The sequence below is a fragment of the Salmo salar genome, unplaced genomic scaffold (assembly GCF_905237065.1).
Source record: "Salmo salar unplaced genomic scaffold, Ssal_v3.1, whole genome shotgun sequence".
NCBI lineage: Eukaryota > Metazoa > Chordata > Actinopteri > Salmoniformes > Salmonidae > Salmo > Salmo salar.
In genome coordinates this window covers 35,793-63,492 of record NW_025547841.1, presented here as the reverse complement: position 1 = coordinate 63,492, position 27,700 = coordinate 35,793, and the positions used below count along the sequence as shown (strand labels likewise).

Here is a 27,700-nt window from a genome sequence, read left to right as displayed (position 1 = left end):
AATAATAAATCAAACGCCCTACTAAATAAACCACCACCCCGAACCACAAAACAAATACCCTCTGCCACGTCCTGACCAAACTACAACAACCCTTATACTGGTCAGGACGTGACAGTACTCCCCCTAAAGGTGCAGACCCCAGATGCACCTCATAAATATTTTTTTTTTAAAACAACAACAAAAAAATCCCCCCTAAACTAAAGGGAGGGAAGGGAGGGTGGCTGCCGTCACCGATGGCATTTGTGTTACACCCCCTCCCCAACCCACCTATACAGGAGGTGGTTCTGGCTCCGGCCTACTGTCCTCCAGAATGCAGACAGACTTGATCAGTTTCGGGCCGTAGGCAGACTCCCCTCGTTCCAGATCGTAGGCAGACCTCTTCCGTTCCACACTGTAGGCAGACTTATTTGATACACCGTTACTCATATTTAGTTCTGGATCGTCAATAGACTTACTCAGTTCCGGGTTGCTGATAGACTCCCTTGGTTCCGGGTCATAGGCAGACTCACCCGGTTCTGGGTCACAGGCAGACCCCTTTGGTTCCGGGTCGCAGGCAGACCCCTTTGGTTCCGGGTCGCAGGCAGACCCCTTCGGTTCCGGGTCGCAGGCAGACCCCTTCGGTTCCGGGTCGCAGGCAGACCCCTTCGGTTCCGGGTCGCAGGCAGACCCCTTCGGTTCCGGGTCGCAGGCAGACTCCCTCGGTTCCGGGTCACAGGCAGTCTCCCTCGGTTCCGGACTAGACACTGTTGCCGGATACTCCGGACCGCACACTGGTGCCGGATACTCTGGACCGCACACTGGTGCCGGATACTCTGGACCGCACACTGTTGCCGGATACTTTGGACCGCACACTGTTGCCGGATACTCTGGACCGCACACTGTTGCCGGATACTCTGGACCGCACACTGTTGCCGGATACTCTGGACCGCACACTATTGCCGAACTCTCGAGGCTGGGCTGACGCACTGGAAGCCTGATGCGTGGTACTGGTACTGGATGTGCCAGTCTGGGGACACGCACCTCAGGGCTAGTGCGGGGAGCGGGAACAGGCCGAGTCGGACTGGGTTGACGCACTGGAAGCCTGATGCGTGGTGCTGGTACTGGAGGTATCAGCCTGGGAACACGCACCTCAGGGCTAGTGCGGGAGCGGGAACAGGACGAGTCGGACTGGGCTGACGCACTGGAAGCCTGATGCGTGGTGCTGGTACTGGAGGTATCAGCCTGGGAACACGCACCTCAGGGCTAGTGCGGGGAACGGGAACGGGAACAGGCCGAGTCGGACTGGGTTGACGCACTGGAAGCCTGATGCGTGATGCTGGTACTGGAGGTATCAGCCTGGGAACACGCACCTCAGGGCTAGTGCGGGAGCGGGAACAGGACGAGTCGGACTGGGCTGACGCACTGGAAGCCTGATGCGTGGTGCTGGTACTGGAGGTATCAGCCTGGGAACACGCACCTCAGGGCTAGTGCGGGGAACGGGAACGGGAACAGGCCGAGACGGACTGGGTTGACGCACTGGAAGCCTGATGCGTGATGCTGGTACTGGAGGTATCAGCCTGGGAACACGCACCTCAGGGCTAGTGCGGGAGCGGGAACAGGACGAGTCGGACTGGGTTGACGCACTGGAAGCCTGATGCGTGGTGCTGGTACTGGAGGTATCAGCTTGGGAACACGCACCTCAGGGCTAGTGCGGGAGCGGGAACAGGACTAGTCGGACTGGGCTGACGCACTGGACCGCAGAGGCGTACTGGCGGTCTCGAGCGCAGAACTGGCATTGCTCTTACTGGCTGGATGCCCACTTCCTCCTGGCAAATGCGGGGTGCTGGTATTGCGCGTACCGGCCTAAAAATACTTGGTCTCGCCACAGTACCCATTACCCCGAAGCACGGGACCTGTCCATTCACTGGTTGCCCAGAAAGGTACGGGGATTTGGCCTGGGGCTCAAACCTCGTCCAGCCAAACTACCCATGTGCCCCCAAATTTTTTTATTGGGGCTGCCTCTCGGGCTTAAACGCCAGTCGTGTTCCCCGGTAGCGTTCCCGGTCCTCACCAGACTTCCTCCATGGGCCCTCTCCGGCCAGAATCTGCTCCCACGTCCATTTCTCCCGCCAGTCCATATTGAATTCCCCTTGCTCCTTACTCCGCTGCTTGGTCCATTTGTGGTGGGAGATTCTGTAACGGTTGTCGTCGGGAATGGAGGACCAAAACGCAGCAGGAATGTGGATGCTCATCTTGTATTTATTTATAAATAAAGCGAACACCAAAATAACAAAATTAAGAAAGAACTCACGAACAACAAAACAATCTTGTCAGGCTCACACAGGCAAAACAAGAAACAATCTCCCACAAACACTAAACCAAACACATACCCATATATAGGACTCCCAATCAGAGGCAACGAGAAATTGAGAGTCCAACCCCAATTGAGAGTCCAACCCCAATAAACCAGACATAGAAATACAAAAGACCAGAGACCACATAGAAATACAAACATAGAACATTACCCCAAAACCCGGAAATAATAAATCAAACGCCCTACTAAATAAACCACCGCCCGAACCACAAAACAAATACCCTCTGCCACGTCTTGACCAAACTACAATAACCCTTATACTGGTCAGGACGTGACATTTACAGCCCCTTCCATGTACACCAATCCCCAGTAGGCTCCGATGGAGGTGATCCCAGCACCGTTGAAGTGACCGCTGAGCAGCCTCAGCTCATTGCCCATGTTGGCTGGGTAGAAGTTGAAGGAGACTTGGTTGGGCAGGCCGGCCGACAGAGTGCGCCCCATGTTGGTGCTTAACACCAGGTAGCAGATGTAGTCTGCTGGGTTGTACTTCCCAGACACCTTGACGATGACCTCATCATTAAACAGCTCCATCTCCTGCTTTTCACCCCTTCACGACCAAACACAGGGGACCAGGTGTAGCCGTATCTCAGCTGGAACCTAAAACAGAGGAAGCTTTTCACGTTGGTTGTGTTTTGATAAGGCACATTCAGACCGAGAGAGCAGGTAGCGTCAGAGAATATCAAGGAATGACATTTTACATTGTACTCTGGGTTAGATACGATAACACTATTGTTTGGTCATGTACTGAATATGTAATAAACACAACAAATAAATAAATACAGAAAGAAAGAAGAGTCTGTTAGGTAGTGTAGTTGGACTGAGTCAGTGGTGTCTGTTGGGTAGTGTAGTTGGACTGAGTCATGGTGTCTGTTGGGTAGTGTAGTTGGACTGAGTCATGGTGTCTGTTGGGTGGTGTGGTTTGACTGAGTCAGTGGTGTCTGTTGGGTAGTGTAGTTGGACTGAGACAGTGGTGTCTGTTGGGTAGTGTAGTTGTACTGAGTCAGTGGTGTGTTTTGGGTCGTGTAGTTGGACTGAGTCAGTGGTGCCTGTTCATGGGTCAGGGTCTGCTCACCCGCTGATGTAGGCGATGCTGTTGTAGTAGTAGTAGTAGTAGTAGTAGTAGTAGTAGTAGTAGTAGTAGTAGTAGTTGTTGTTGTTGGTCTCCCACACTCTGACTCCTGTGATGCGTCCCTCACCGTAGGAAGCAAATGGGGTGCCACCTCCCTGACCCACCGCAGAGGAATACGAGTACGGATCTTTGATGGCTAAAATAACATGGGCAATATGTTTACTATATTTACTATATTAATAATACATATTTATATATACATCCTTTTAATTTTACCAACACATTTCTGAAAGATCTTTACATTATGAATAAAGTGCAGATTAATTAACTAAAGTACATTCTGCAATGATTTAATCCATCAGCTTTTGTCTCAAAAAGAACTCCTAAGTCTAATTGAAAAGACAAGTTGGTGAAAGCATAAAAGCTATTATTTAATAATTATAATTCAGAATTTAATTTTTATTACTCACGCATTGCCAAGCAGCTATCCAAGAACACTGTGACAAACAGGATTGAGAACATTCTGCAAAAGTGAGGTGTCAATACTTAAGACCTTTAATTTCAGTCAATTTTACTCTCACTCCGTTTCACTTTAAATGGTAAAACTTGAAAAAATGTAGTTAATGTTTTCCATAGTAGTTTGTCAAAACAACTAAGTCATTTTACCTGTCAGGTCAACCAGTGTTTCCTAGGAGGGAGAAGAAAATAACCTTTTTGAATTGTGAAATGTGACATAACAAACAACAAACCATTCTTGAATGTGAAATGTTATAAAACAGCTCTAAAAACGTGAAACTACTCTTGTTCTACTACAATCACTCTTGTAGTGCTAAGCTACTGTCACATTCAAATTAATGTCAGATCATTGAATTTAAATTTAGTGGCAAAAGGGCCACAATGTGTATAAATATTTGTTTCACTACATTTAGTTCTAGAGGGGCAGATGAGATAAAAAATGTTTGTCTCCATTATCGTCCAACGTTTTCTTTAGTCTGTTACAATATTCACATCTTCATTAAATTACTGGCAACCTGTACATGTTACTACAGGAAAACAATCTGATTTCATTTTCTGAAGATTAACCAGATAAATATTAGTAGAAGTTACAAAGTGAGAAAATTAAATAAAAGTTTGTAAGATGAAATACCCTGAGGCACTTGTTATTACCAATCCTTAATATTTGATAGTTCAATTAACATATTAATGCAAATATATAATGTAGGACCTTATTGATAAAAACATACAAAATAAGCTAAAAGGTCAATATAAATCAAATTTGCTATATTAACAACTTTTGTGTATGTAAATTCAGTTATCTATTTTCTTTTTGCTGGGGAAGAATGCAAATTTATCTCAGTAACTACCCATTGGGCACACACTGGTTGAATTAATGTTGTTTACATGTAATTTCATTTCAGTTCACTTCAAATGGTAAAACTTAAAGTAAGTTTGTTAATAATGTTTTTCATAGTAGTTCACAAAAAACAAGTTAGGAATTTTACCTGTCAGGTCAACCAGGAAGGAAAAGATAATACACATTTTTGAATTGTGAAATGTGAAGTAACAAACAACAAACCATTCTTGAATGTGAATATAACCATCCTTGAATATAAAACAGCTCTAAAAATGTTAACCTAATCTTGTTTACTACAATCACTCTTGTAGTGCTAAGCTACTGTCACATAAAAAATGTCAGATAATTGAATTTTCATTTAGAGGCAATAGGGCCAAAATGTTTGTGTCCAAATACCAAGAGATGTTGAGTATTAACTTCATACCATTTCCCACACCAGTATCACACAATAAATACAAGTGAAAGTTTACAACAATTACAAAGATTTTACTGAGTTACAGTTCATATAAGGAAATCAATCAATTGAAATAAATAAATGAGGCCCTAATCTATGGATTTCACATGATTGGGAATACAGATATACATCTGTTGGTCACAGATACCATTAAGTAGCGGTATGGATCATAAAACCAGTCAGGATCAGGTTTGACAGAGTTGATCAGGCTGTTGACTGTGGAATGTTGTCCCACTTCTTTTCAATGGCTGTGCGGAGTTTCTGGATATTGGAGGGAACTGGAACACGCTGTCGTACACATTGATCCGGATCATTCCAAACATGCTCAGTGGGTGACATGTCTGGTGAGTATGTAGGTCATGGAAGAACTTGGACTTTTCTGCTTCCAGGAATTGTTTACAGATCCTTGCGACATGGGGCTGTGCATTATCATGCTGGAACATGAGGTGATGGCGGAGGATGAATGGCACCACTATGGGCCTCAGGATCTTGTCATGGTATCTCTGTGCATTCAAATTGCCATCGATAAAATGCAATTGTGTTCGTTGTCCATAGCTTATGCCTGCCCATACCATAACTTCACCGCCACCATGGGGCACTCTGTTCACAATGTTTACATCAGCAAACCGCTCGCCCACACGTGGTCTGTGGTTGTGAGGCCGGTTGGACGTACTGCCAAATTATCTAAAAACGAAGTTGGAGGCGGCTTATACCAGAGAAATTAACATTAAATGATCTGTCAACAGCTCTGGTGGACATTCCTGCATTTAGCATACCAATGGCACACTCCCTCAAAACCTGAGAGATCAGTGACATTGTGTTGTGTGACAAAACTGCACATTTTAGAGGGGCCTTTGATTGTCCCCAGCACAAGGTGTATCTGTATAATGATCATGCTGTTTAATCAGCTTCTTGATATGCCATACCTGTCGCATGGATGGATTATCTTGGCAAAGGAGAAATGCTAACTAACAGGGATGCAAACAAATTTGTGCACATTTTAGAGAAATACGCTTTTTGTGCTTATGGAACATTTCTGGGATCTTTTATTTCAGCTCACGAAACATGAAACATGGGACCAACATTTTACATGTTGCGTTTATATTTTTTGGTCAGTGTACAGTAGTTAGTTCACATAAAGATGTATGTAATTCATCTCTATTCAACAAAAGAACAAAATCTGGACATTCTGGAGTCCTACTTTGACAGTAAAATATAAGAACTATAGTCTGTTGTCAACCCAAAGTTCATGACAATCACTGGATTAGGTTGCATCACGCATTCCTGCTTGGACATGTTAGATGAAACAACTTGAATACCTCAGTAGTTCATTATTTATAATTCTTAATAAAGCAATAATAATGACTTTATAAGATGATTACTTGGGGCTGGTGCCCCCAACTGTAAAATGTTGTGACACCAGAGGAAAATGTTAGTCTGGAGCGCTGTTTATTTTGTAATTTTTTATTTCAACTTTATTTAGCTAGCTAGGCAAGTTGAGAACAAGTTCTCATTTACAACTGCGACCTGGCCAAGAATAAAGCAAAGGAGTTCAATACATGCAACAACACAGAGTTACACATGGAATAAACAAAAGGTACAGGGGTGCAAAGGAGCAAGATAAATAAATAAATACTGTATGGGGATGAGGTAGTTGGATGGGCTATTTACAGATGGGCTATGTACAGGTGCAGTGATCTGTGAGCTGCTCAGATAGCTGGTGCTTAAAGCACTGTAATAGTAACACTTAGGGGAGATGTTCATTCAGGGGAACAATATAGCCCAAGTCGTTAACTTGGCTTTTATAACGTATAAGGCTGAAGCAGACAGACAGATAGAAAGAGAACAAGAATAAGCACAGAGTGACAGCAGAGAAGATGCTGAGACAGATAGACAGCACAACAGGGAGGCAAACCAAATGTCTAGAGCCCAGTTCTAGTGGTGAGTTGTATCTCCAGTGGTGTTTTTCATATTGTATTTGTTTTAAACATCAGATGGCTAAGAAAGAGGAGGAGGACCATGTCTTGTAAGTCACTGGTACAGAAATGGTTAAGAAACACTGTACTGTACTGCCAGTGTTACGTGTCAGCACCAGTGCCTGTGTGTAAGTACGAGGTGTAGGGTCAGGGTGTATGTTTGGGGATTTGGGTGTGTGTGTGTGTGTGTGTGTGTGTGTGTGTGTGTGTGTGTGTGTGTGTGTGTGTGTGTGTGTGTGTGTGTGTGTGTGTGTGTGTGTGTGTGTGTGTGTGTGTGTGTGTGTGTGTGTGTATGGAGTTGGCAGCGCTCATAGTGATGTGGGCTGGTGTAGATAAAATGCCAATGCCAAATTCTTGTCCCAGGCTACCCCTGTTGTTTTTTAATTTGTCAGGCTACTTTGGTAGGGAGTGGAAAATACAAATACAATGCCTTCAGAAAGTAGTCACACCCCTTGACTTTTCCCCTATTTTGGTGTGTTACAGCCAGAATTTAAAATTGATTACATTGAGATTTTTGTCACTGGACAACACACAATACCCCATAATGTCAAAGTGGAATTAGGTTTTTGAAATGTTTACAAATTAATTAAATATGAAAAGCTGAAATGTCTTGAGTCAATAAGTTGTTATGGCAAGCCTAAATAAGTTCAGAGGTAAAGATTTGCTTAACAAGTCATATAGTAAGTTGCATGGACTGACTCTGTGTGCAATAATAGTGTTTAACCTCACTAGGGTAGGGGGGATTATTTTCACCTCCGGATGAAAAGCGTGCCCAAAGTAAACTGCCTGCTACTCAGGCCCAGAAGCTAGGATATGCATATATTAGTAGATTTGGATAGAAAACACTCCAAAGTTTCTAACACTGTTAAAATAATGTCTGTGAGTATAACAGAACTGAAATGGCAGGTGAAAACCTGAGGAAAATCCATCCAGGGAGTGCCATTACCTTGAAATGGCTGTTTTTCCAATGAAAGCCTATCCACCATTTAAAGGGATAGGACCCAGATTACGTTCCCTATGGCTTCCAGTAGTTGTGAACAGTCTTTAGACATTGTTTCAGGCTTTATTCTGAAAAATGAGGGCGATTGACAACATTGAGTGAGTGGACCCTGGGATGTCCTCAGAGCTAGTTACTGCGAACGACTGAGAGCACGCCTTTCTTGTTTTCCTTTTATATTGACGAAGCTTTTGTCCGGTTGAAATAATATTGATTATTTAGGCTAAAAACAACACGAGGATTGATTACAAATATCGTTTGACATGTTTATATCAACTTACGGATACTATTTGGAATTTTCGTCTGCCTCTTGCGATCACATTTGAGCCAGTGGATTACTGAACAAATCGCACAAACAAAATGGAGGTTTTTGGATATAAAGAGGGACTTTATCAAACAAAACAAACATTTTTCGTTTAACATGGAGTCTTGTGAGTGCAACCATACGAAGATCATCAAAGGTAAGTGATTAATTTTATTGCTATTTCTGACTTTCGTGACTAATCTACTTGGCTGGTAACTGTACATAATGTTTTGTGTGCTGAGTGCTGTCCTCAGATAATCGCATGGTTTGCTTTTGCCGTAAAGCCTTTTTGAAATCTGACACGGCGCCGGATTAACAAGAAATTAAGATTTATTTTGATATATAACACATATATTTTCAAGAATGTTAAATATTTGAATTTAGTATTTTTGAATTTCGCGCTCTGCAATTTCACTGGATGTTGGCCTGGTGGGACGGTGGCGTCCCACACCCCCTAGAGGTTAACATGATTTCTGAATGACTACCTCATCTCTGTACCCCACACATACAATTATACATATATACACATACAATTATCTGTAATGTCCCTCAGTCGAGCAGTGAATTGCAAGCACAGATTCAACCACAAAGACTAGGGAGGTTTTCCAATGCCTCGCAAAGAAGGGCACCTATTGGTAGATGGGTAAAAAATTGCAGAAATCAATGGACGTATACATTGGTTTTTCAACAGGACAATAACCCATCACACCTCCAGGCTTGGTAAGGACTATTTTACCAAGAAGGAGAGTGGACTGCTGCATCAGAATACCTGGCCTCCATAATCCCCCAACCTCAAACAAATTGAGATGGTTTGGGATGAGTCAGACTGCAGAGTGAAGGAAAAGCAGCCAACAAGTGCTCAGCATATATGGGAACTCCTTCAAGACTGTTGGAAAAGGATTCCAGGTGAAGCTGGTTGAGAGAATGCCAAGAGGGTGCAAAGCTGTCATCAAGGCAAAGGGTGGCTATTTGAAGAATCTCAAATATACATTTAGATTTGTTAACACTTTTTAGTTACTACATGATTCCATATGTTATTTCATAGTTTTGATGCCTTCACTATTATTATAGAAACACATTATTATAGAAAATAGTAAAAAAAAAAAAAACCTTGAATGAGTTGGTGTTCTAGAACTTTAGACCGGAAGTGTATGTCCCCCCTTTGTTCCCCATTGTCCTTGTTGGTTATTGTTACCATGTCCGTTGGTCTTGTGAGCACCTGTGCTGTTGTATCGGCTTCCATGCTTCGTGTTATTGTGCACTTGTTTTATGGGTCTCGTCCCATGTATTATTTGGAGGTTTACACCTCGCTCTTTTGGGTGGATAAAATAAATCCCCCTATTACGTATTCTTGTGCTTGTCTCCTATCCTTATACAGCGTGACAGAATAACCAACCTACTAAATGGAGACTAGCTGTCAACCATCATAGAGACAGTCCAGGATCAAGGACTGTCTCTCCAGACTCGGCAGCGCCATGGACAGGGTTCTGGCAACCATCCTGCGTTTGGAGGGGAATGTGCAGTCCCTTCAGTCTCCAGCACCGGTTCCAGCACCAGCCACCACACCACTACCTGCCTCTGTCCCATCTGAGCCAGCCTCCATCCCATCTGAGCCGGAATACCCCTGTCCCTTCTGGAGTGCTTTGACGGCGCGCCAGCAAGATGCAAGGGATTCCCTTCTGCAATGCGACCTGTACCTCGCTCACTACAATGAGGCTGTCTCTGGGAGAGACAGGGTTGCCAACGTCATCTCGGCACTGACCGAAAGGGCCCTGGACTGGGGTGCCGCGGTCTGTGAAATGGCGGACCTGAGGTCGAGTCCTACGAGCGCTTCACCTTCTTCCACTCGGTGATTGGTCATCCTGTGCAGGGCCGAGAGGAGGTGAGCGCCTACTCTGACTACGCTAGGGATCTAGGACCGCCTCGAAGTTCGCTCTGGAGTTCTGGAATATCACAGCCTCCACCGGATGGAATGAGTCGGCTCTGGTCACCGTGTTCAGCAGCGGACTGCGGGAGGAGGTACAGGTGGAGTTGCCGTGATACAACCTGTCACTCGACCAGCTCATCAGCATGGCGATTCATTTGGACAACCTCCTGCGGTCCCGACCAAAGACCTGCACGGAATCCGGAGCCCATGGCTACACCTGCTCTGTGGCCGGAGCCGATGGAGGTGGGCTCTGCACGTTTGCCTAAGGCAAAGCGTAGGAGCAGGAGGAATCTGGGCCTCTGCTCCTATTGTGTAGTAAGGGGTAATTTCTCCCCAACCTGCCCTCTATCCACTAATAGGCGAGGAGGTGACAAGCTAGGGAATTCTCCTGCTCCAACCCAGGTGGGATGCAAGTTCTCCCCTCCTTTTCTGTCAGCTCAACCACAGTGTTTTCCCATTAAATTCCCTGAATACCCTAGCCCCACACTCCCGTTAGCTCTGATTGTTAGCTCTGATTTCCGGAGCTGCCTGGAATCTTTTAGATTAGACACCCATTCCGGTTCGAGCCCTGGATAATCGTCCAATAGGGCCAGGGCTCGTACATCACATCACTGTTCCCGTTTCTCTGCTGAACCATGACACTTATTTAGAACAGATCACCTTTTTGTTTATAGACAACCCCACGCACCCCGTTGTGTTAGGTCTCCCCTGGTTGAGCTGGCATAACCCTGTTATTTCCTGGTCGAGGGAGACTGCTGGGTTGGTTGCAGGAGTGTCAGGGAAGGTGTCTCGTGGTGTCTGTCAACACCACTACGGTGGAAAGTCTGGACCACACACCTCAAGTGGAGTTACCAGAGGAATACCAGGATCTGCATCGGGTTTTCTCTAAGACCCAGGCTACACGCCTGCCTCCTCATCGCCCCTGGGGACTGTGCCATTGATCTGCTGTCTGACGCAGCCCTCCCGGGAGGACACGTCTATCCCCTCTCCTATGCAGAGACCGAGGCCATGGAGACCTACGTACAGGAGAGCCTCCAGTAGGGTTTTATCCGCCCCTCTCGTCAACAGCCTGCTCGAGCTTTGTTTTTGTTAAAAAGAAAGATGGGGGACTGCGCTCCTGCTTTGAATTTTGAACTCTGAAAAAAAGCCACTGTTAAGTTCAGCTATCCTTTACCCCTCATCTCAACCATTATCAAACAAATGCATGGTGTGCAGTACTTCACAAACTGAACTTGAGGAGAGACTACAATCTGGTGCGCATTCGGTGCAGTTGTAGAATGTAAAAGCGGCCTTTTCCCACGACCACAGGCTTTTTACGAGTATCTCGTAATATCTTTTGGCCTGTATAAAGCTCCTTCAGTCTTCCAGGCCTTTATTAACTTACATCTAGATGTTCCGCTAAGCGGAACGCCTGCCGTAATATCAATGATAGGCGTGGCACGAATTACAAACTCCTCAAAAATCCCAAAACTTCAATTTTTCAAACATATGACTATTTCACAGCATTTTAAAGACAAGACTCTCCTTTATCTAACCACACTGTCCGATTTCAAAAGGCTTTACAGCGAAAGCAAAACATTAGATTATGTCAGCAGAGTACCAAGCCAGAAATAATCAGACAACCATTTTCAAGCTAGCATATAATGTCACAAAAACCCAGAAGACAGCTAAATGCAGCACTAACCTTTGATGATCTTCATCAGATGACACACCTAGGACATTATGTTATACAATACATGCATGTTTTGTTCAATCAAGTTCATATTTATATCAAAAAACAGCTTTTACATTAGCATGTGACGTTCAGAACTAGCATACCCCCCGCAAACTTCCGGGAATTTGCTAACAATTTACTAAATAACTCACGATAAACGTTCACAAAAAGCATAACAATTATTTTAAGAATTATAGATACAGAACTCCTCTATGCACTCGATATGTCCGATTTTAAAATAGCTTTTTGGTGAAAGCACATTTTGAAATATTCTAAGTACATAGCCCAGGCATCACGGGCTAGCTATTTAGACACCCGGCAAGTTTAGCCTTCACCAAAATCAGATTTACTATTATAAAAGTTTGATTACCTTTTGTTGTCTTCATCAGGAATGCACTCCCAGGACTGCTACTTCAATAACAAATGTTGGTTTGGTTCAAAATAATCCATCGTTATATCCGAATAGCGGCGTTTTGTTCGTGTGTCCCAGACACTATCCGAAATGGTAAATCAGGATCGCGCGCATGGCGCAATTCGTGACAAAAAAAATCTAAATATTCCATTACCGTACTTCGAAGCATGTCAACCGCTGTTTAAAATCAATTTTTATGCAATTTATCTCGTAAAAAAGCAATAATATTCCGACCGGGAATCTCCTTTTCGGCAAACAGAGGAAAAATCACAAAGACGGGGCGGCCAGGGCACGCGCCCTAAGCCCAGTCCCTTGATCGGCCACTTGAGAAAGGCGATAATGTGTTTCAGCCTGGGGCTGGGATGACGACATTCAGGTTTTTCCCGGGCTCTGAGCGCCCATGGAAGACGTAGGAATTGTCACGTTAGAGCAGAGATCCTTTGTAAAAGATAGAGATGGCAAAGAAGTTCAAGAAATGGTCAGACAGGCCACTTCCTGTAAAGGAATCTCTCAGGTTTTGACCTGCCATTTTGAGTTCTGTTATACTCAGAGACACCATTCAAACCGTTTTAGAAACTTTGGAGTGTTTTCTTATCCAAAGCCAATAATTATATGCATATTCTAGTTACTGGGCAGAAGTAGTAACCAGATTAAATCGGGTACGTTTTTTATCCAGCCATGATAATACTGCCCCCTAGCCATAACAGGTTAAGCCATTAATCAACCTAGATGGTCTATTTGTCATGTATGATGAGGGAGAAGTGGGATTTTGATGTTTTTAACGATTTTTTGAAAAACTTCCAAAATGAGAATTACCATCATGAATTTGACATGCTCAAAAATACTGCAGAAATGCAAAATTCACTGGCCCGATGAACTCAGGATGGCCGGGCAGTGACTGTGGTTCCTCTCCATCGCTTGTTGTGGTGTTTTCATCATGTCCATTTGGTGATGTTTTTCACTATTGAATCATATTGCAAATGTACAATATGTTGCAATTTGGTGCAATATTTTTCAATGGGCATTTACCATCACAAATTTGACATGGTCAAAAATACTGCAGAAATGCAAAATTGACTGGCCCGATGATCTCAGGATGGCCGGGCAGTGACTGTGGTTCCTCTCCATCGCTCGTTGTGATGTTTTCATCATGTCCATTTGGTGATGTTTTTCACTATTGAATCATTTTGCAAATATACAATATGTTGCAATTTGTTGCAATATTTTTCAATGGGCATTTAGCATCACAAATTTGACATGCTCAAAAATACTGCAGAAATGCAAAATTGACTGGCCCGATGAACTAGTGGTTCCTCTCCATCACTCGATGGTGACATGAGAGAAGTGGGACTCCAACAGTCAATTAGGTATCATTCTGACACCAAACTGATACCATCTGACACCAAACCCACTTTTTCCAACTTGTTTAGAAGCCAACTATCACATATATCAGAGCAGGCCCATAATTCATAGCGCCTTCAGATTAAACCATAATAAAAATGTAAAACACATAGTTACGTTCTAGCTGTGAGTCCAGCTCTGACAGTATGTGTTGGACTATGTGAGGCGACCCCGAATCCCAAGTTTCGGCTCGATAGGTCATTCGGTGCCCGAGCAACGACCTTAATTGTTGCTGAAAATATACTTTTTCCAGGCGTTGCTACGGTGTCCTTGAATGAGCTATCGGACAGAAACGTTGGGGTCCGTCTCTATGGGCGAAGCGGTTTCAATGCACCTAGTCTTGCGACTCTGGGATATTTCTAAATGTTGCCATTTTCGTGATGTCAAAATGAATTCAACATATTGCAAATGTATGAGGCTGTTTCTCGGTCTGAGAACCGTCTAGAGCCACATAACTCACCGTGCAATATCTACTTGAGCTCTAGAACAGGTTTCTAAAGTTTCAGAGCTCTAGGTCTGACGGTTCTTTGATCGTTCGAACAAAGGTAACTATTGCAGGCACTGTATGTCTCTAAGCCCCACACTGTGTCACTATGTCCTAGCTGTGTGTGTGTTAGTTTTTTGCAAATCTGATGGTATAAATGACTGATTAACAGTTCATGAGGGTTACCTAGTCACACATAAGAAGTTTTTAAATTATCAGACTTTTTTAACCCTTCAAAACAGCCACTGTGACCCATATTTAAGGCAATTCTGGTGGGCACAGGAAGCTATAAGTAAAAAAATATCCTGATTGGGGTATGTTCTTACAGAATCCTGAGTTTAAAGTCTTTACGTTAAGAATTGACTGATCTACATATGGTTGAATGCAGTGATTTTCACAATCTGCAGGCTGGTTATAGAAAAACATCTTTAGGGTGTTTTTAACCACTTCAGGTTGCTCCAGGAAGCTTAGAATTGACATAGGTAGACCTCATAGTGGCCTGATGGTATGTCATCGAAGACAGGTTCATAAGGCATTCATAAAACACATAGGCTTCAGGTTGAATTAAGGGGAATAGGTTAGCCTTGCGCCGTCGGGAGGACCTCAGGAACATTCCTGAGGTTGAATTGTGCTTCTAACGCTAACGGTTCCGTCGCTGTCACCCAAAAGCACTTGAAATTTAGGGCCAGGCTGATGGGATAAATGACTGATTTACAGTTCATGAGGGTTGCCTAGTCACACATATGAAGTTTTGGAAAGATGTGACTTTTTAACCCTTCAAAACAGCTACTCTGACCCCAATTTAAGGCACTTCCGGTTGGCACAGGAAGCTTAGAATCGACACATGTTGTCAATGGGGTAGGCTTTCACAGAATCCTGAGTTTTAAGTCTTTACGTCAAGAATTGACTGATTTACACTTGGGTTGAATTCAGTGATTTTCACAATCAGTTGGTTGGTTAAATCAATACAACTTTAGGGTGTTTTTAACAACTTCCGGTTGTTGTAGAAAGCTTAGAATGGACACACGTTGTCATTTGGGTAGGCTTTCACAGAATCCTGAGTTTTAAGTCCTTACATCAAGAATTGACGGATTTACACAGGGTTGAATTGAGTGATTTTCACAATCTGCAGGCTGGATATATATAAACACCTCTAGGGTGTTTTTAACAAGTTCCGGTTGCTCTAGGAAGCTTAGAATCGACACAGGTAGACCTCACAGTAGCCTGATGGATTGTTATCGAAGACAGGTTCATAAAGCATTCATAACCCACATAGGCTTCAGGTTGAATTAAGGGGAATAGGCAATGTATTCCTATGAGGAGAGAAGTCATTGCAAACTGTTTGATGTAAACACCTTCTTATCACTGTTAAGGGTTAATGCCACACGGTCACCGTTAGGCTTGCACAGATCGGGAGGACCTCAGGAACGTTCCAGAGGTGGAATTGTGCTTGTAACCCTAACTGTTCTCTCGCTGTCACCCAAAAACACTTGAAATTTAGGGACAGGCTTCATTTTGGGCCTACTTTTATTTAAGGTCGATGCGCTCAGACCGAGCAAGCTACGGTCAAGTGGGGCATCTCGTTGAACTCGGCACAGCCTAGAGATAATGCTAATGCCATTGCAGGCTCTTTGTGTCTTTAAGCACCGCACACTGTCACTCCATCCTTGCTCTGTGTGTGTGTGTGTGTGTGTGTGTGTGTGTGTGTGTGTGTGTGTGTGTGTGTGTGTGTGTTGCCGTGTGTGTGTCCGTGTGTGTGTGTGTGTGTGTGTGGGGGGAGAGCTTTTCTTTGTCATCTGATGGGATAAATGACTAATTTACAATTCATGAGGGTTGCCTAGTCACACATATGAAGATTTTGAAAGATGTGACTTTTTAACCCTTCAAAAAGCTACTCTGACCCCAATTTAAGGCACTTCCGGTTGGCACAGGAAGGTTAGAATCGACACATTTTGTCATTGGGGTAGGCTTTCACAGAATCCTGAGCTTTAAGTCTTTACGTCAAGAATTTACGGATTTACACAGGGTTGAATTGAGTGATTTTCACAATCTGTATGTTAGTTATATCAAAACACCTTTAGGGTGTATTTAACAACTTCCGGTTGCTCCAGGAAGCTTAGAATCGACACAGGTAGACCTCACAGTAGCCTGATTGATTTTTATCGAAGACAGGTTCATAAGGCGTTCATAAACCACATAGGCTTCAGGTGTAATTAAGGGGAATATGCATTGTATTCATATGAGGAGAGAAATCATTGCAAACTGTTTGATGTAAAAACCTTCTTTTCACTGTTAAGGGTTAATGCTTTTTATTAAAATGTCCATAAGCAGATGTAGCAGAAAAGGAACAACAAATAACTAATACAGCGTGTATAAAATAGTGAAGGTGAAGCACCCTGAGACGCAATTATCTCCCCATAATAATTGATTGTTCAATTAATCAAAGATATAATTAATCCTTTAATTCCCATATGATTCTTTCATTTGTTGTGATAAATTGTGATAACCTCAAATGATGTGTAAAAACGCATGTGGTCTGTGACCCACGCTGGCAGGACTGTTTTAATATCCCTATCTGATGGGCGCTTCATGAGAATTTGAACTGATTGAATTTGAATGTTTAGAAGTATTTTTGTACTGCTTCAAGTGAGGAATCACCTCAAAAATACTTCCAAAGTATTCAAAACATTTAAATTCATTCAGTTTAAATTCTCATGAAGCACCCATCAGATAGTGATATGAAAAACAGTTCTGTGAGCGTCTATGTCAATCATCCGTCCAAACATATAGGGTCAGTTTTCTGGACCCAGATTAAGTTACTCCTGGACTAAAAAGCATGTTGAATGGAGAATCTCCATTGAAAGTAACTAGTCCAGGACAAGGCTTAATCTGTATCCGGGATACCATCCCAAAGAGCAAGACATACTTTTTTTTCAAGAAGTAGGAGTTACTGTTTCCAGTGCTGTTTCCAGAGTACTGTTTCCAGCCCCTTCCATGTACACCAATCCCCAGTGGGCTCCAATGGATGTGATCCCGGCACCGTTGAAGCGACCACTGAGCAGCCTCAGCTCATTGCCCATGTTGGCTGGGTAGAAGTTGAAGGAGACTTGGTTGGGCAGGCCGGCTGACAGAGTGCGCCCCATGTTGGTGGTTAACACCAGCTTGCAGATGTAGTCTGCTGGGTTGTACTTCCCAGACACCTCGACGATGGACTCATCATTAAACAGCTCCATCTCCTGCTTTTCACCCCCTTCACGACCAAACACAGGGGACCAGGTGGAGCCGTATCTCAGCTGGAACCTAAAACAGAGGAAGCTTTTCACGTTGGTTGTGTTTTGATAAGGCACATTCAGACCGAGAGAGCATGTAGCGTCAGAGAATATCAAGGAATGACATTTTACATTGTACTCTGGGTTAGATACGATAACACTATTGTTTGGTCATGTACTGAATATGTAATAAACACAACAAATAAATAAATACAGAAAGAAAGAAAGAAAGAAAGAGTTTCTGTTGGGTAGTGTAGTTGGACTGAGTCAGTGGTGTGTGTTGGGTAGTGTAGTTGGACTGAGTCAGTGTTGTCTGTTCATGTGTCAGTTTCTGCTCACCCGCTGATGTAGGCGTTGCTGTTGTAGTTGTAGTTGTAGTAGTAGTTGTTGTTGATCTCCCACACTCTGACTGCTGTGATGCGTCCCTCACCGTAGGAAGCAAATGGGGTCCCACCTCCCTGACCCACCGCAGAGGAATACGAGTACGGGTCTTTGATGGCTAAAATAACATGGGCAATATGTTTACTATATTTGCTATATTAATAATACATATTTCTATATACATCGTTTTAATTTTACCAACACATTTCTGAAAGATCTACACATTATGAATAAAGTGCAGATGAATTAACTAAAGTACATTCTGCAATGATTTAATCCATCAGCTTTTGTCTCAAAGAAGAACTCCTAAGTCGAACTGAAAAAACAAGTTGGTGAAAGCACAAAAGCTATTATTTTATCATTATCATTCAGAATTGTATTTTTATTACTCACGCATTGCCAAGCAGCTAGCCAAGAACACTGTGACAACCAGGATTGAGAACATTCTGCAAAAGGGAGGCATCAATACTTAAGACCTTTAATTTCAGTCAGTTTCACTCACTCCATTTCACTTTAAATGGTAAAACTTGAAAAAATGTAGTTAATAATGTTTTTCATAGTAGTTTGTCAAAACAACTAAGTCCTTTTACCTGTCAGGTCAACCAGTGTTTTCTAGGAGGGAAAAGAAAATAACCTTTTGAATTGTGACGTAACAAACAACAAACCATTCTTGAATGTGAAATGTTATAAAACAGATCTAAAAAGTTGAACCTACTCTTGTTTACTACAATCACTCTTGTAGTGCTAAGCTAATTATTAAAAATAATGTCAGATCATTGAATTTAAATTTAGAGGCAAAAGGGCCAACATGTTTGTGCCCAAGTACCAAGAGATAATGAGTATTAACTTCATAACATTTCCCACACTAGTATCATACATTGAATACAAGTTTTCAATTTAATTAGTTATGTAGTTACCCACAGTGCTATCTTGAGATGTGTGTGAAAACCTGTGAAAGCTTCTTATCTCTCTGTCTCTGCAAGGTCCTTCTAGTCTACTGCTTCCTCTAAGAACTGCATTTATACCTGCTGAACATTCCATCAGCTCTAGATGGAAGGAGCATGACAAAGAACACCTTTAGTCAGTCACTATAGAGAAGTCAGACATTGTTTTCTAATTGGTCTAGGCTACTTTGGGAGGGAGTATCAAGGAAATACTATAAGGAAACAAGCATATTTCTGTTAAGAAAAAGGGCGGGGGTGTATGACTTATGATTAACGAGACGTGGTGTGATCATAACAACATACAGGAACTCAAGTCCTTCTCTTCACCCGACTTAGAATTCCTCACAATCAAATGCCGACCGCATTATCTACCTAGAGAATTCTCTTCGATTATAATCACAGCCGCATATATCCCCCCCAAGCAGACACATCGATGGCCCTGAATGAACTTCATTTGACACTATGTAAACTGGAATCCACATAGGCTGCATTTATTGTAGATGGGGATTTTAACAAGGCTAATCTGAAAACAAGGCTCCCTAAATTCTATCAGCATGTCGATTGCGCTACCAGGGCTGGCAAAACCCTAGATCATTGCTATTCTAACTTCCGCGACGCATATAAGGCCCTCCCCCGCCCTCCTTTCGGAAAAGCTGACCACGACTCAATTTTGTTGCTTCCAGCCTATAGACAGAAACTAAAACAGGAAGCTCCCACGCTCAGGTCTGTTCAACACTTGTCCGACCAATCGGATTCCACGCTTCAAGATTGCTTCGATCACGTGGACTGGGATATGTTCCGCATTGTGGCGAACAACAACATTGACGAATACGCTGAGTCGGTGAGCGGGTTTATTAGCAAGTGCATCGGTGATGTCGTACCCACAGCGTCTATTAAAACATTCCCAAACCAGAAACTGTGGATTGATGGCAGCATTCGCGCAAAACTGAAAGCGCGAACCACTGCTTTTAATCAGGGCAAGGTGACCGGAAACATGACCAAATACAAACAGTGTAGCTATTCCCTCCGCAAGGCAATCAAACAAGCTAAGCGTCAGTATAGAGACAAAGTAGAGTCGCAATTCAACGGCTCAGACACGAGCGGTATGTGGCAGGGTCTACAGTCAATCACGGACTATAAAAGGAAAACCAGCCCCGTCGCGGACTAGGATGTCTTGCTCCCAGACAGCCTAAACAACTTCTTTGCTCACTTTGAGGACAATACAGTGCCACTGACATGGCCCGCTACCAAAACCTGCGGGCTCTCCTTCACTGCAGCCGATGTGAGCAAAACATTTAAACGTGTCAACCCTCACAGGGCTGCAGGCCCAGACTGCATCCCCAGCTACGTCCTCAGAGCATGCGCAGACCAGCTGGCTGGTGTGTTTACGGACATATTCAATCAATCTTTATCCCAGTCTGCTGTCCCCACATGCTTCAAGAGGGCCACCATTGTTCCTGTTCCCAAGAAAGCTAAGGTAACTGAGCTAAACTTCCGTCATAATGAAGTGCTTTGAGAGACGAGTCAAGGACCATATCACTTCCACCCTCCCTGACACCCTAGACCCACTCCAATTTGCTTACCGCCCCAATAGGTCCACAGACGACGCAATCGCAATCACACTGCACACTGCCCTAACCCATCTGGACAAGAGGAATACCTATGTGAGAATGCTGTTCATCGACTACAGCTCAGCATTTAACACCATAGTACCCTCCAAACTCGTCATCAAGCTCGAGACCCTGGGTCTCGACCCCGCCCTGTGCAACTGGCTCCTGGACTTCCTGATGGGCCGCCATCAGGTGGTGAGGGTAGGTAACAACATCTCCACCCCGCTGATCCTCAACACTGGGGTCCACAAGGGTGCATTCTCAGCCCTCTCCTGTCCTCCCTCTTCACCCATGACTGCGTGGCCATGCACGCCTCCAACTCAATCATCAAGTTTGCAGACAACACTACAGTGGTAGGCTTGATTACCAACAACGACGAGACGGCCTACAGGGAGGAGGTGAGGGCCCTCGGAGTGTGGTGTCAGGAAAATAACCTCACACTCAATGTCAACAAAACAAAGGAGATGATCGTGGACTTCAGGAAACAGCAGAAGGAGCACCCCCCTATCCACATCGATGGGACAGTAGTGGAGAGGGTAGAAAGTTTTAAGTTCCTCAGCATACACATCATGGACAAACTTAAATGGTCCAACCACACAGACAGCGTGGTGAAGAAGGCGCAGCAGCGCCTCTTCAACCTCAGGAGGCTAAAGAAATTTGGCTTGTCACCAAAAACACTCACAAACCTTTACAGATGCACAATCGAGAGCATCCTGTCTGGCTGTATCACCGCCTGGTACGGCAACTGCTCCGCCCAAAACCGTAAGGCTCTCCAGAGGGTAGTGAGGTCTGCACAACGCATCACCGGGGCAAACTACCTGCCCTCCAGGACACATACACCACCCGATGTCACAGGAAGGCCAAAAAGATCATCAAGGACAACAACCACCCAAGCCACTGCCTGTTCACCCCGCTATCATCCAGAAGGCGAGGTCAGTACAGGTGCAGCAAAGCAGGGACCGAGAGACTGAAAAACAGCTTCTATCTCAAGGCCATCAGACTGTTAAACAGCCATCACTAACATTGAGTGGCTGCTGCCAACATACTGACTCAACTCCAGCCACTTTGATAATGGAAAATGGATCTAATAAATGTATCACTACCCACTTCAAACAATGCCACTTCATATAACATTTACATACCCTTCATTACTCATCTCATATGTATATACTGTACTCTATACCATCTACTGCATCTTGCCATCTTGATGTAATGTATCACTAGTCACTTTAAACAATGCCACTTTTATATGTTTACATACCCTACATTACTCATCTCATATGTATATACTGTACTCTATACCATCAACTGCATCTTGCCTATGCCGTTCTATACCATCACTCATTCATATATTTTTTTAATGTACATATTCTTATTCATTCCTTTACACTTGTGTGTGTATAAGGTAATTGTTGTGAAATTGTTAGGATAGATTACTCGTAGGATATTACTGCATTGTCGGAACTAGAAGCACAAGCATTTCGCTACACTCGCATTAACATCTGCTAACCATGTGTATGTGACAAATAAAATTTGATTTGATTTGAAAAATACTCATTGTGTTCTTTTGAATTGTAACAAATGAATGATCTGAAATAGGGATTAAAAAAATATACAATCTAACAACCGAACAATTAAAAGAATGTACCAAAATTGTATGAATGTGTACGAAAATCACTCAAAATCAGTCTCCCAATCTTCAGTTGTTTTATTACACCAAGAGGTACTCCTTCCCTTCAAACATCAACACGCTGAAAAAGACAAGAGGATCTGGTCATTAACAGGATGGTTAGTTCATTGGTTTGCTCAAATACCTACAGTATTATATTGTAGAATATTTGTTTCAGTACATGTATTTCAATTTAATTCTAGATGTGCACATGAGATTCCAACATTTTTGTCTCCATTATTGTCCGACGTTTTCTTAATCTGTTACAATACTCACATCTTCATTAAATCACTGGCAACCTGTACATGTTACTACAGGAAAACAATATGATTTCATTTTTTGCAGATTAACCAGATAAATATCAGCAGAAGTTACAAAGTGAGAAAATAAATAAAAGTTTATATACACATTACTAAGTGAAATACCCGGAGGCACTTGTTACTACCTATCTATAAAATGTGATAGTTCAATTAACATATTGTTAGATTACTTGTTGGATATTACTGCATGGTCGGAACTAGAAGCACAAGCATTTCGCTACACTCGCATTAACATCTGCTAACCATGTGTATGTGACCAATAACATTTGATTTGATTTGATAGTAATACAAATATGTAATGTAGGACCTTATTGATAAAAAATAAAATGCCAATGTAAAGCACAATTGCTTTTGTGTAAGTAGGTTGAGTTATCTATACTGCTCAAAAAAATAAAGGGAACACTTAAACAACACAATGTAACTCCAAGTCAATCACACTTCTGTGAAATCAAACTGTCCACTTAGGAAGCAACACTGATTGACAATAAATTTCACATGCTGTTGTGTAAATGGAATAGACAACAGGTGGAAATTATAGGCAATAAGCAAGACACCCCCAATAAAGGAGTGGTTCTGCAGGGGGTGACCACAGACCACTTCTCAGTTCCTATGCTTCCTGGCTGATGTTTTGGTCACTTTTGTAAGCTGGCGGTGCTTTCACTCTAGTGGTAGCATGAGACGGAGTCTACAACCCACACAAGTGGCTCAGGTAGTGCAGCTCATCCAGGATGGCACATCAATGCGAGCTGTGGCAAGAAGGTTTGCTGTGTCTGTCAGCGTAGTGTCCAGAGCATGGAGGCGCTACCAGGAGACAGGCCAGTACATCAGGAGACGTGGAGGAGGCCGTAGGAGGGCAACAACACAGCAGCAGGACCGCTACCTCCGCCTTTGTGCAAGGAGGAGCAGGAGGAGCACTGCCAGAGCCCTGCAAAATAACCTCCAGCAGGCCACAAATGTGCATGTGTCTGCTCAAACGGTCAGAAACAGACTCCACGAGGGTGGTATGAGGGTCCGAGGTCCACAGGTGGGGGTTGTGCTTACAGCCCAACACCGTGCAGGACGTTTGGCATTTGCCAGAGAACACCAAGATTGGCAAATTCGCCACTGGCGCCCTGTGCTCTTCACAGATGAAAGCAGGTTCACACTGAGCACATGTGACAGACGTGACAGACTCTGGAGACGCCGTGGAGAACGTTCTGCTGCCTGCAACATCCTCCAGCATGACCGGTTTGGCGGTGGGTCAGTCATGGTGTGGGGTGGCATTTCTTTGGGGGGGCCACACAGCCCTCCATGTGCTCGCCAGATGTAGCCTGACTGTCATTAGGTACCGAGATGAGATCCTCAGACCCCTTGTGAGACCATATGCTGGTGCGGTTGGCCCTGGGTTCCTCCTAATGCAAGACAATGCTAGACCTCATGTGGCTGGAGTGTGTCAGCAGTTCCTGCAAGAGGAAGGCATTGATGCTAATCGCTGGAGGCCCCGGGCTGAGAAAGGCGTCGCTGGAGCCCCAGGCTGAGAAGGCGTCGCTGGAGGCCCCGGACTGAGAGGCGTCGCCGGAGGCCCAGCTGAGAGCGTCGCTGGAGGCCCCGCGCTGAGAGCGTCGCTGGAGGCCCCGGCCTGAGGAGCATCGCTGGAGACTCGGGCTGAGGAGGTGTCGCTGGAGACTCCGGGCTGGGGCGTGGCTGGAGGCTCCGGGCTGAGGGCGTCGCTGGCTCCCTGGGCTGAGAGGCGTCGCTGGAGGCTCCTGGCTGGGGGCGTAGCTGGAGGCTCTGGGCCCGGGAGCGTCACTGGGCTCAGGCTGAGGAGCGACACTGGAGGCTCCGGCCTGAGGCATCGCTGGACGGAGAGTGCGTGGAGCAGCACAGGATGTACTAGGCCTTGGGCGCACTGGAGGTCTGGGCGCTCGGGGCTGGCACAACCCGTCGGCCCAATGCTGACTATAGCCCGGTAAGAGCGGAGCGCTGGCACCGACAACTGGGCTGTGCTGGGGGAATGCCGGCGCACCGTACCTGGAGCAGGCGTAGGATATCCTGGGCCAGGATTCTCCTGGAGGTCTACACCCACAGCCAACCGTAACCCGTCACAAGCTCAATGCTCACTCCTGGCCCGGCAAGAGGGCAAAACAGCACCCACCAGGACAACTGGGCTGTGCCCCTAGGGAATGCAGGGTATGGGTGCGTGAACCGGCGTCAGAGATATCCTGGGCCAGGAGCCGCATGGAGCCAGATACGCTGCACCGTAGCACTTTTTCCTGGCAGCCCGGCTGGCTGTACGTAAACAATAAATTACAGACCTGTATCGGCCCGCACCGGGCTCTGAGTGCTTATGGGCGACATAGTGCACCTCACCGCCATGCTGCCTAAGCTCCTCCCTCTGTGCGTCTGCTTCGGTGGGCGCTCTCCACCAGTCCCTTTCTCCAGAATCCGGTCGTCATCCGCTCTTAACTCCTCGACTGGCTCTGGTTTCCTCCGCAGCTCCTCCGTATGGCCAGGAAGTTAGGTCAGGGTTCCCCCTGACGTAACCTCCTTATGCCCCCAAAAAAAATTGGGGGCTGCCTCTCAACTCCTGAATAGGAGGATGCAACACCTCGTGCCTCAAGTGGTTCCTCTTCGCTTCCTCCAGCTCCTCCCAACCCGGTGCTGGTGCTCCAACCTGGCTCCATGACCCTTTCCGTGGGATCTCCTCACGTCCATGACTGAGATACCTCCTCTTTGCTCCTTACCCCTTGCTTGGTCTTCTTTTGGTGGGTGCTTCTGTCACACTCTTCGTAAAGGGACAGACCAAGGCGCAGCCCCAGTAAGTGCTCATCTTCTTTCTTTATTTAGAGAACACTCCAAACAAAATAAACCAGCGATGAAACAGTTCATAAGGCACACAGGCACACTATTTTTGATAAGATTAAATGTAATTTTAGCTTCCAATAGCGAGAGAATTGGGTTTCATAAGGTTTAGAGCCCTGCTCAATCAGTGGCTCGCCACCTGTGAAGAGACATGGGTTATAAACTAAGTAAACACACCTTCTCTCCCCCTCCACTATATAAGCCCTTGACGAAAATGTAACCTCCTGTTCCGAGTACGATAGGATGACCCAGTCCATACGTTAAAAAGGACTAACATGTCAACTATAGAACTAAGCCAACCTCAGCGTGAGCTTTGGTTGTGAACAGTATGAACTTTGAACTCTTATTCACTAAAGAAGTGAGACATCCTAGCCATTGAGTTAGCAACAGCAGCTGTAAACGTGGGCTAGGAAAGGACGGACGACGTATCCAGTCTAACACACAACGAAGATACTACAACGTATTCAATTTACCACCAGAGACATTCTTCCGAGGACAGGAAGATCTCTGTTGGCCAACACGGCCAGCATCTACGACCAACCTACCGAAGCGCAGCTCAGAGTAAATATTTATTGCATTTTCCTTTTCCTTTTCCAAATGGGCGGTAACTTAGAATGCATAAGATACTGTATTTACGAAAGCTTAGCTTCTCCCTTTGTTCCTCAGTCTTCCCGCTCTTTCATTCAAGCCCAACCCCTCTCTTTGTGTAACAAGCCATCATACAGGTTCCGTCCACCAGGGACATTTTCTGTATGACATAATTTGCATTCTGTGTATATGTAATTCTGTGTGATTAGTTAGGTATTTAGTAAATAAATAATTAAACCCAATTTTCTATTGCTGATTCAACTTGTTAGCCAAGTTGTTACACCAAGAATTTACAACTTTCAGATGAGACTGAAATAAGGTGACGATTAATATTGACTGCTATTGATGTAAAATATTACTAGGTCTTTCAGAGTTTATTCGGAAGATAACAGCTCCATAAACAGTCTTTTGTGGTGCCCTGACTTTCTAGTTAATTACATTTTACATGATTAGCTCAAACAGGTAATATTAATTACAGAGAAATTATTTTATAGAATGTCATATCACTTAATCCGGCATAGCCAAAGACACGACAGTTTATATGGTGTATATAAATGAGTCAGTTTGTGATTGAAATGAATTCTTAATTAACATGCTATTGGGCTTGTGATATAGATATCAGATGGATTTCAGAAGTTGCCTGAAAGGCAATTGTATATCTAAAATTACCCAAATATATACTTTTAATTATATATTTATTTCTTTGGCAGATATCAGCAAATCCCAGGAGGAACCACCGGTGCAGCCAATGATGAACATATACCCAAGAACTCTGATGGGGGACCGGAGGAGGAGCTTCAAGGTGGCCTGGTACCATATCCACCCCTGGCTTGATTATTTTTTAAAAAATCAGACTCTGTGTTTTGTTATGCCTGCAGGCATTTTAGCCCTCCCAAAGTCTCAGAGACTGTATTTGATTTACAATTGGGTTTTAACAACTGGAAGAAGGCAACTTACAAAGAGGGGGGATTTGCAATTCATGCAAGGTCTGAGCGGCACAAACAAGCAATGATTACATGGAGAAACTATCAGAAAGCTGTAAAAAGTAATGCAACACTGGTAAATGCCTAAACAAGGAACACAACAAACGGGTTCAAGAAAATCGGGACTATATTAAAACAATAGGAGAAGTACTACTACTTACAGCCACACAAAACATTGCACAAAGAGGACACGATGAGTCTGCAGAGTCAGATAATAAAGGGAACTTCATGGCAATCCTAGAAACAACAGCAAAGCATGACACAACTGTGAAAAAGGTTGACTTCCATTCATAATGCAAAATATACAAGCAAAGGGATTCAGAATGAGTTGTTTGGCAGACATGGTTTGAACAAAATGATAGAAGTGAAAGACAGTGAGGTCTTTAGCATAATGGCAGAAAAAACAAAAGATGTAGAAAAAAGAGCAGATATCTCTAGTACTCAGGTACTATCTCAGAGGAGCTGTCCATGAGAGCTTTCTCCACTTTGAATCGGCTGATTGACTAGATGCAGCAGGGCTTACTGACAAAATCATACACATATTAGAAAGTCATGGTCTTGAATACAAAAACAACCTAGTAGGCCAAGCATATGTCGGTGCTTCCGTTATGAGTGGCAAGCATTCAAGCGTCCAGGCACGCATTAAAGAA

The 27,700-nt window shown here is 44.2% G+C and overlaps 1 protein-coding gene and 1 pseudogene across 3 annotated transcripts; both read right to left on the bottom strand.

The window, feature by feature from the left end:
- Positions 1-2,617: 2,617 nt before the first annotated feature.
- Positions 2,618-3,945, bottom strand: LOC123732465 (zymogen granule membrane protein 16-like; annotated as a pseudogene).
- Positions 3,946-16,737: 12,792 nt separating this feature from the next.
- LOC106597256 (zymogen granule membrane protein 16) lies at positions 16,738-19,224 on the bottom strand. Of its 3 annotated transcripts, none has more exons than XM_045711642.1 (5): positions 19,013-19,224; positions 18,686-18,707; positions 18,489-18,541; positions 18,054-18,213; positions 16,738-17,745 (listed from the first exon to the last, which is right to left on the bottom strand). In XM_045711642.1, exons 3-5 carry the CDS (start codon positions 18,538-18,540, stop codon positions 17,379-17,381), a joined length of 579 nt encoding a protein of 192 aa, XP_045567598.1. In that variant the 5' UTR covers position 18,541; positions 18,686-18,707; positions 19,013-19,224; the 3' UTR covers positions 16,738-17,378. The 3 variants fall into 3 exon arrangements, with proteins under 3 accessions (XP_045567598.1, XP_045567597.1, XP_045567596.1); XM_045711641.1 differs by having other exon boundaries at positions 19,017-19,217; XM_045711640.1 differs by lacking the exons at positions 18,686-18,707; positions 19,013-19,224 and having other exon boundaries at positions 18,489-18,560.
- Between the last annotated feature and the right edge of the window lie 8,476 nt (positions 19,225-27,700).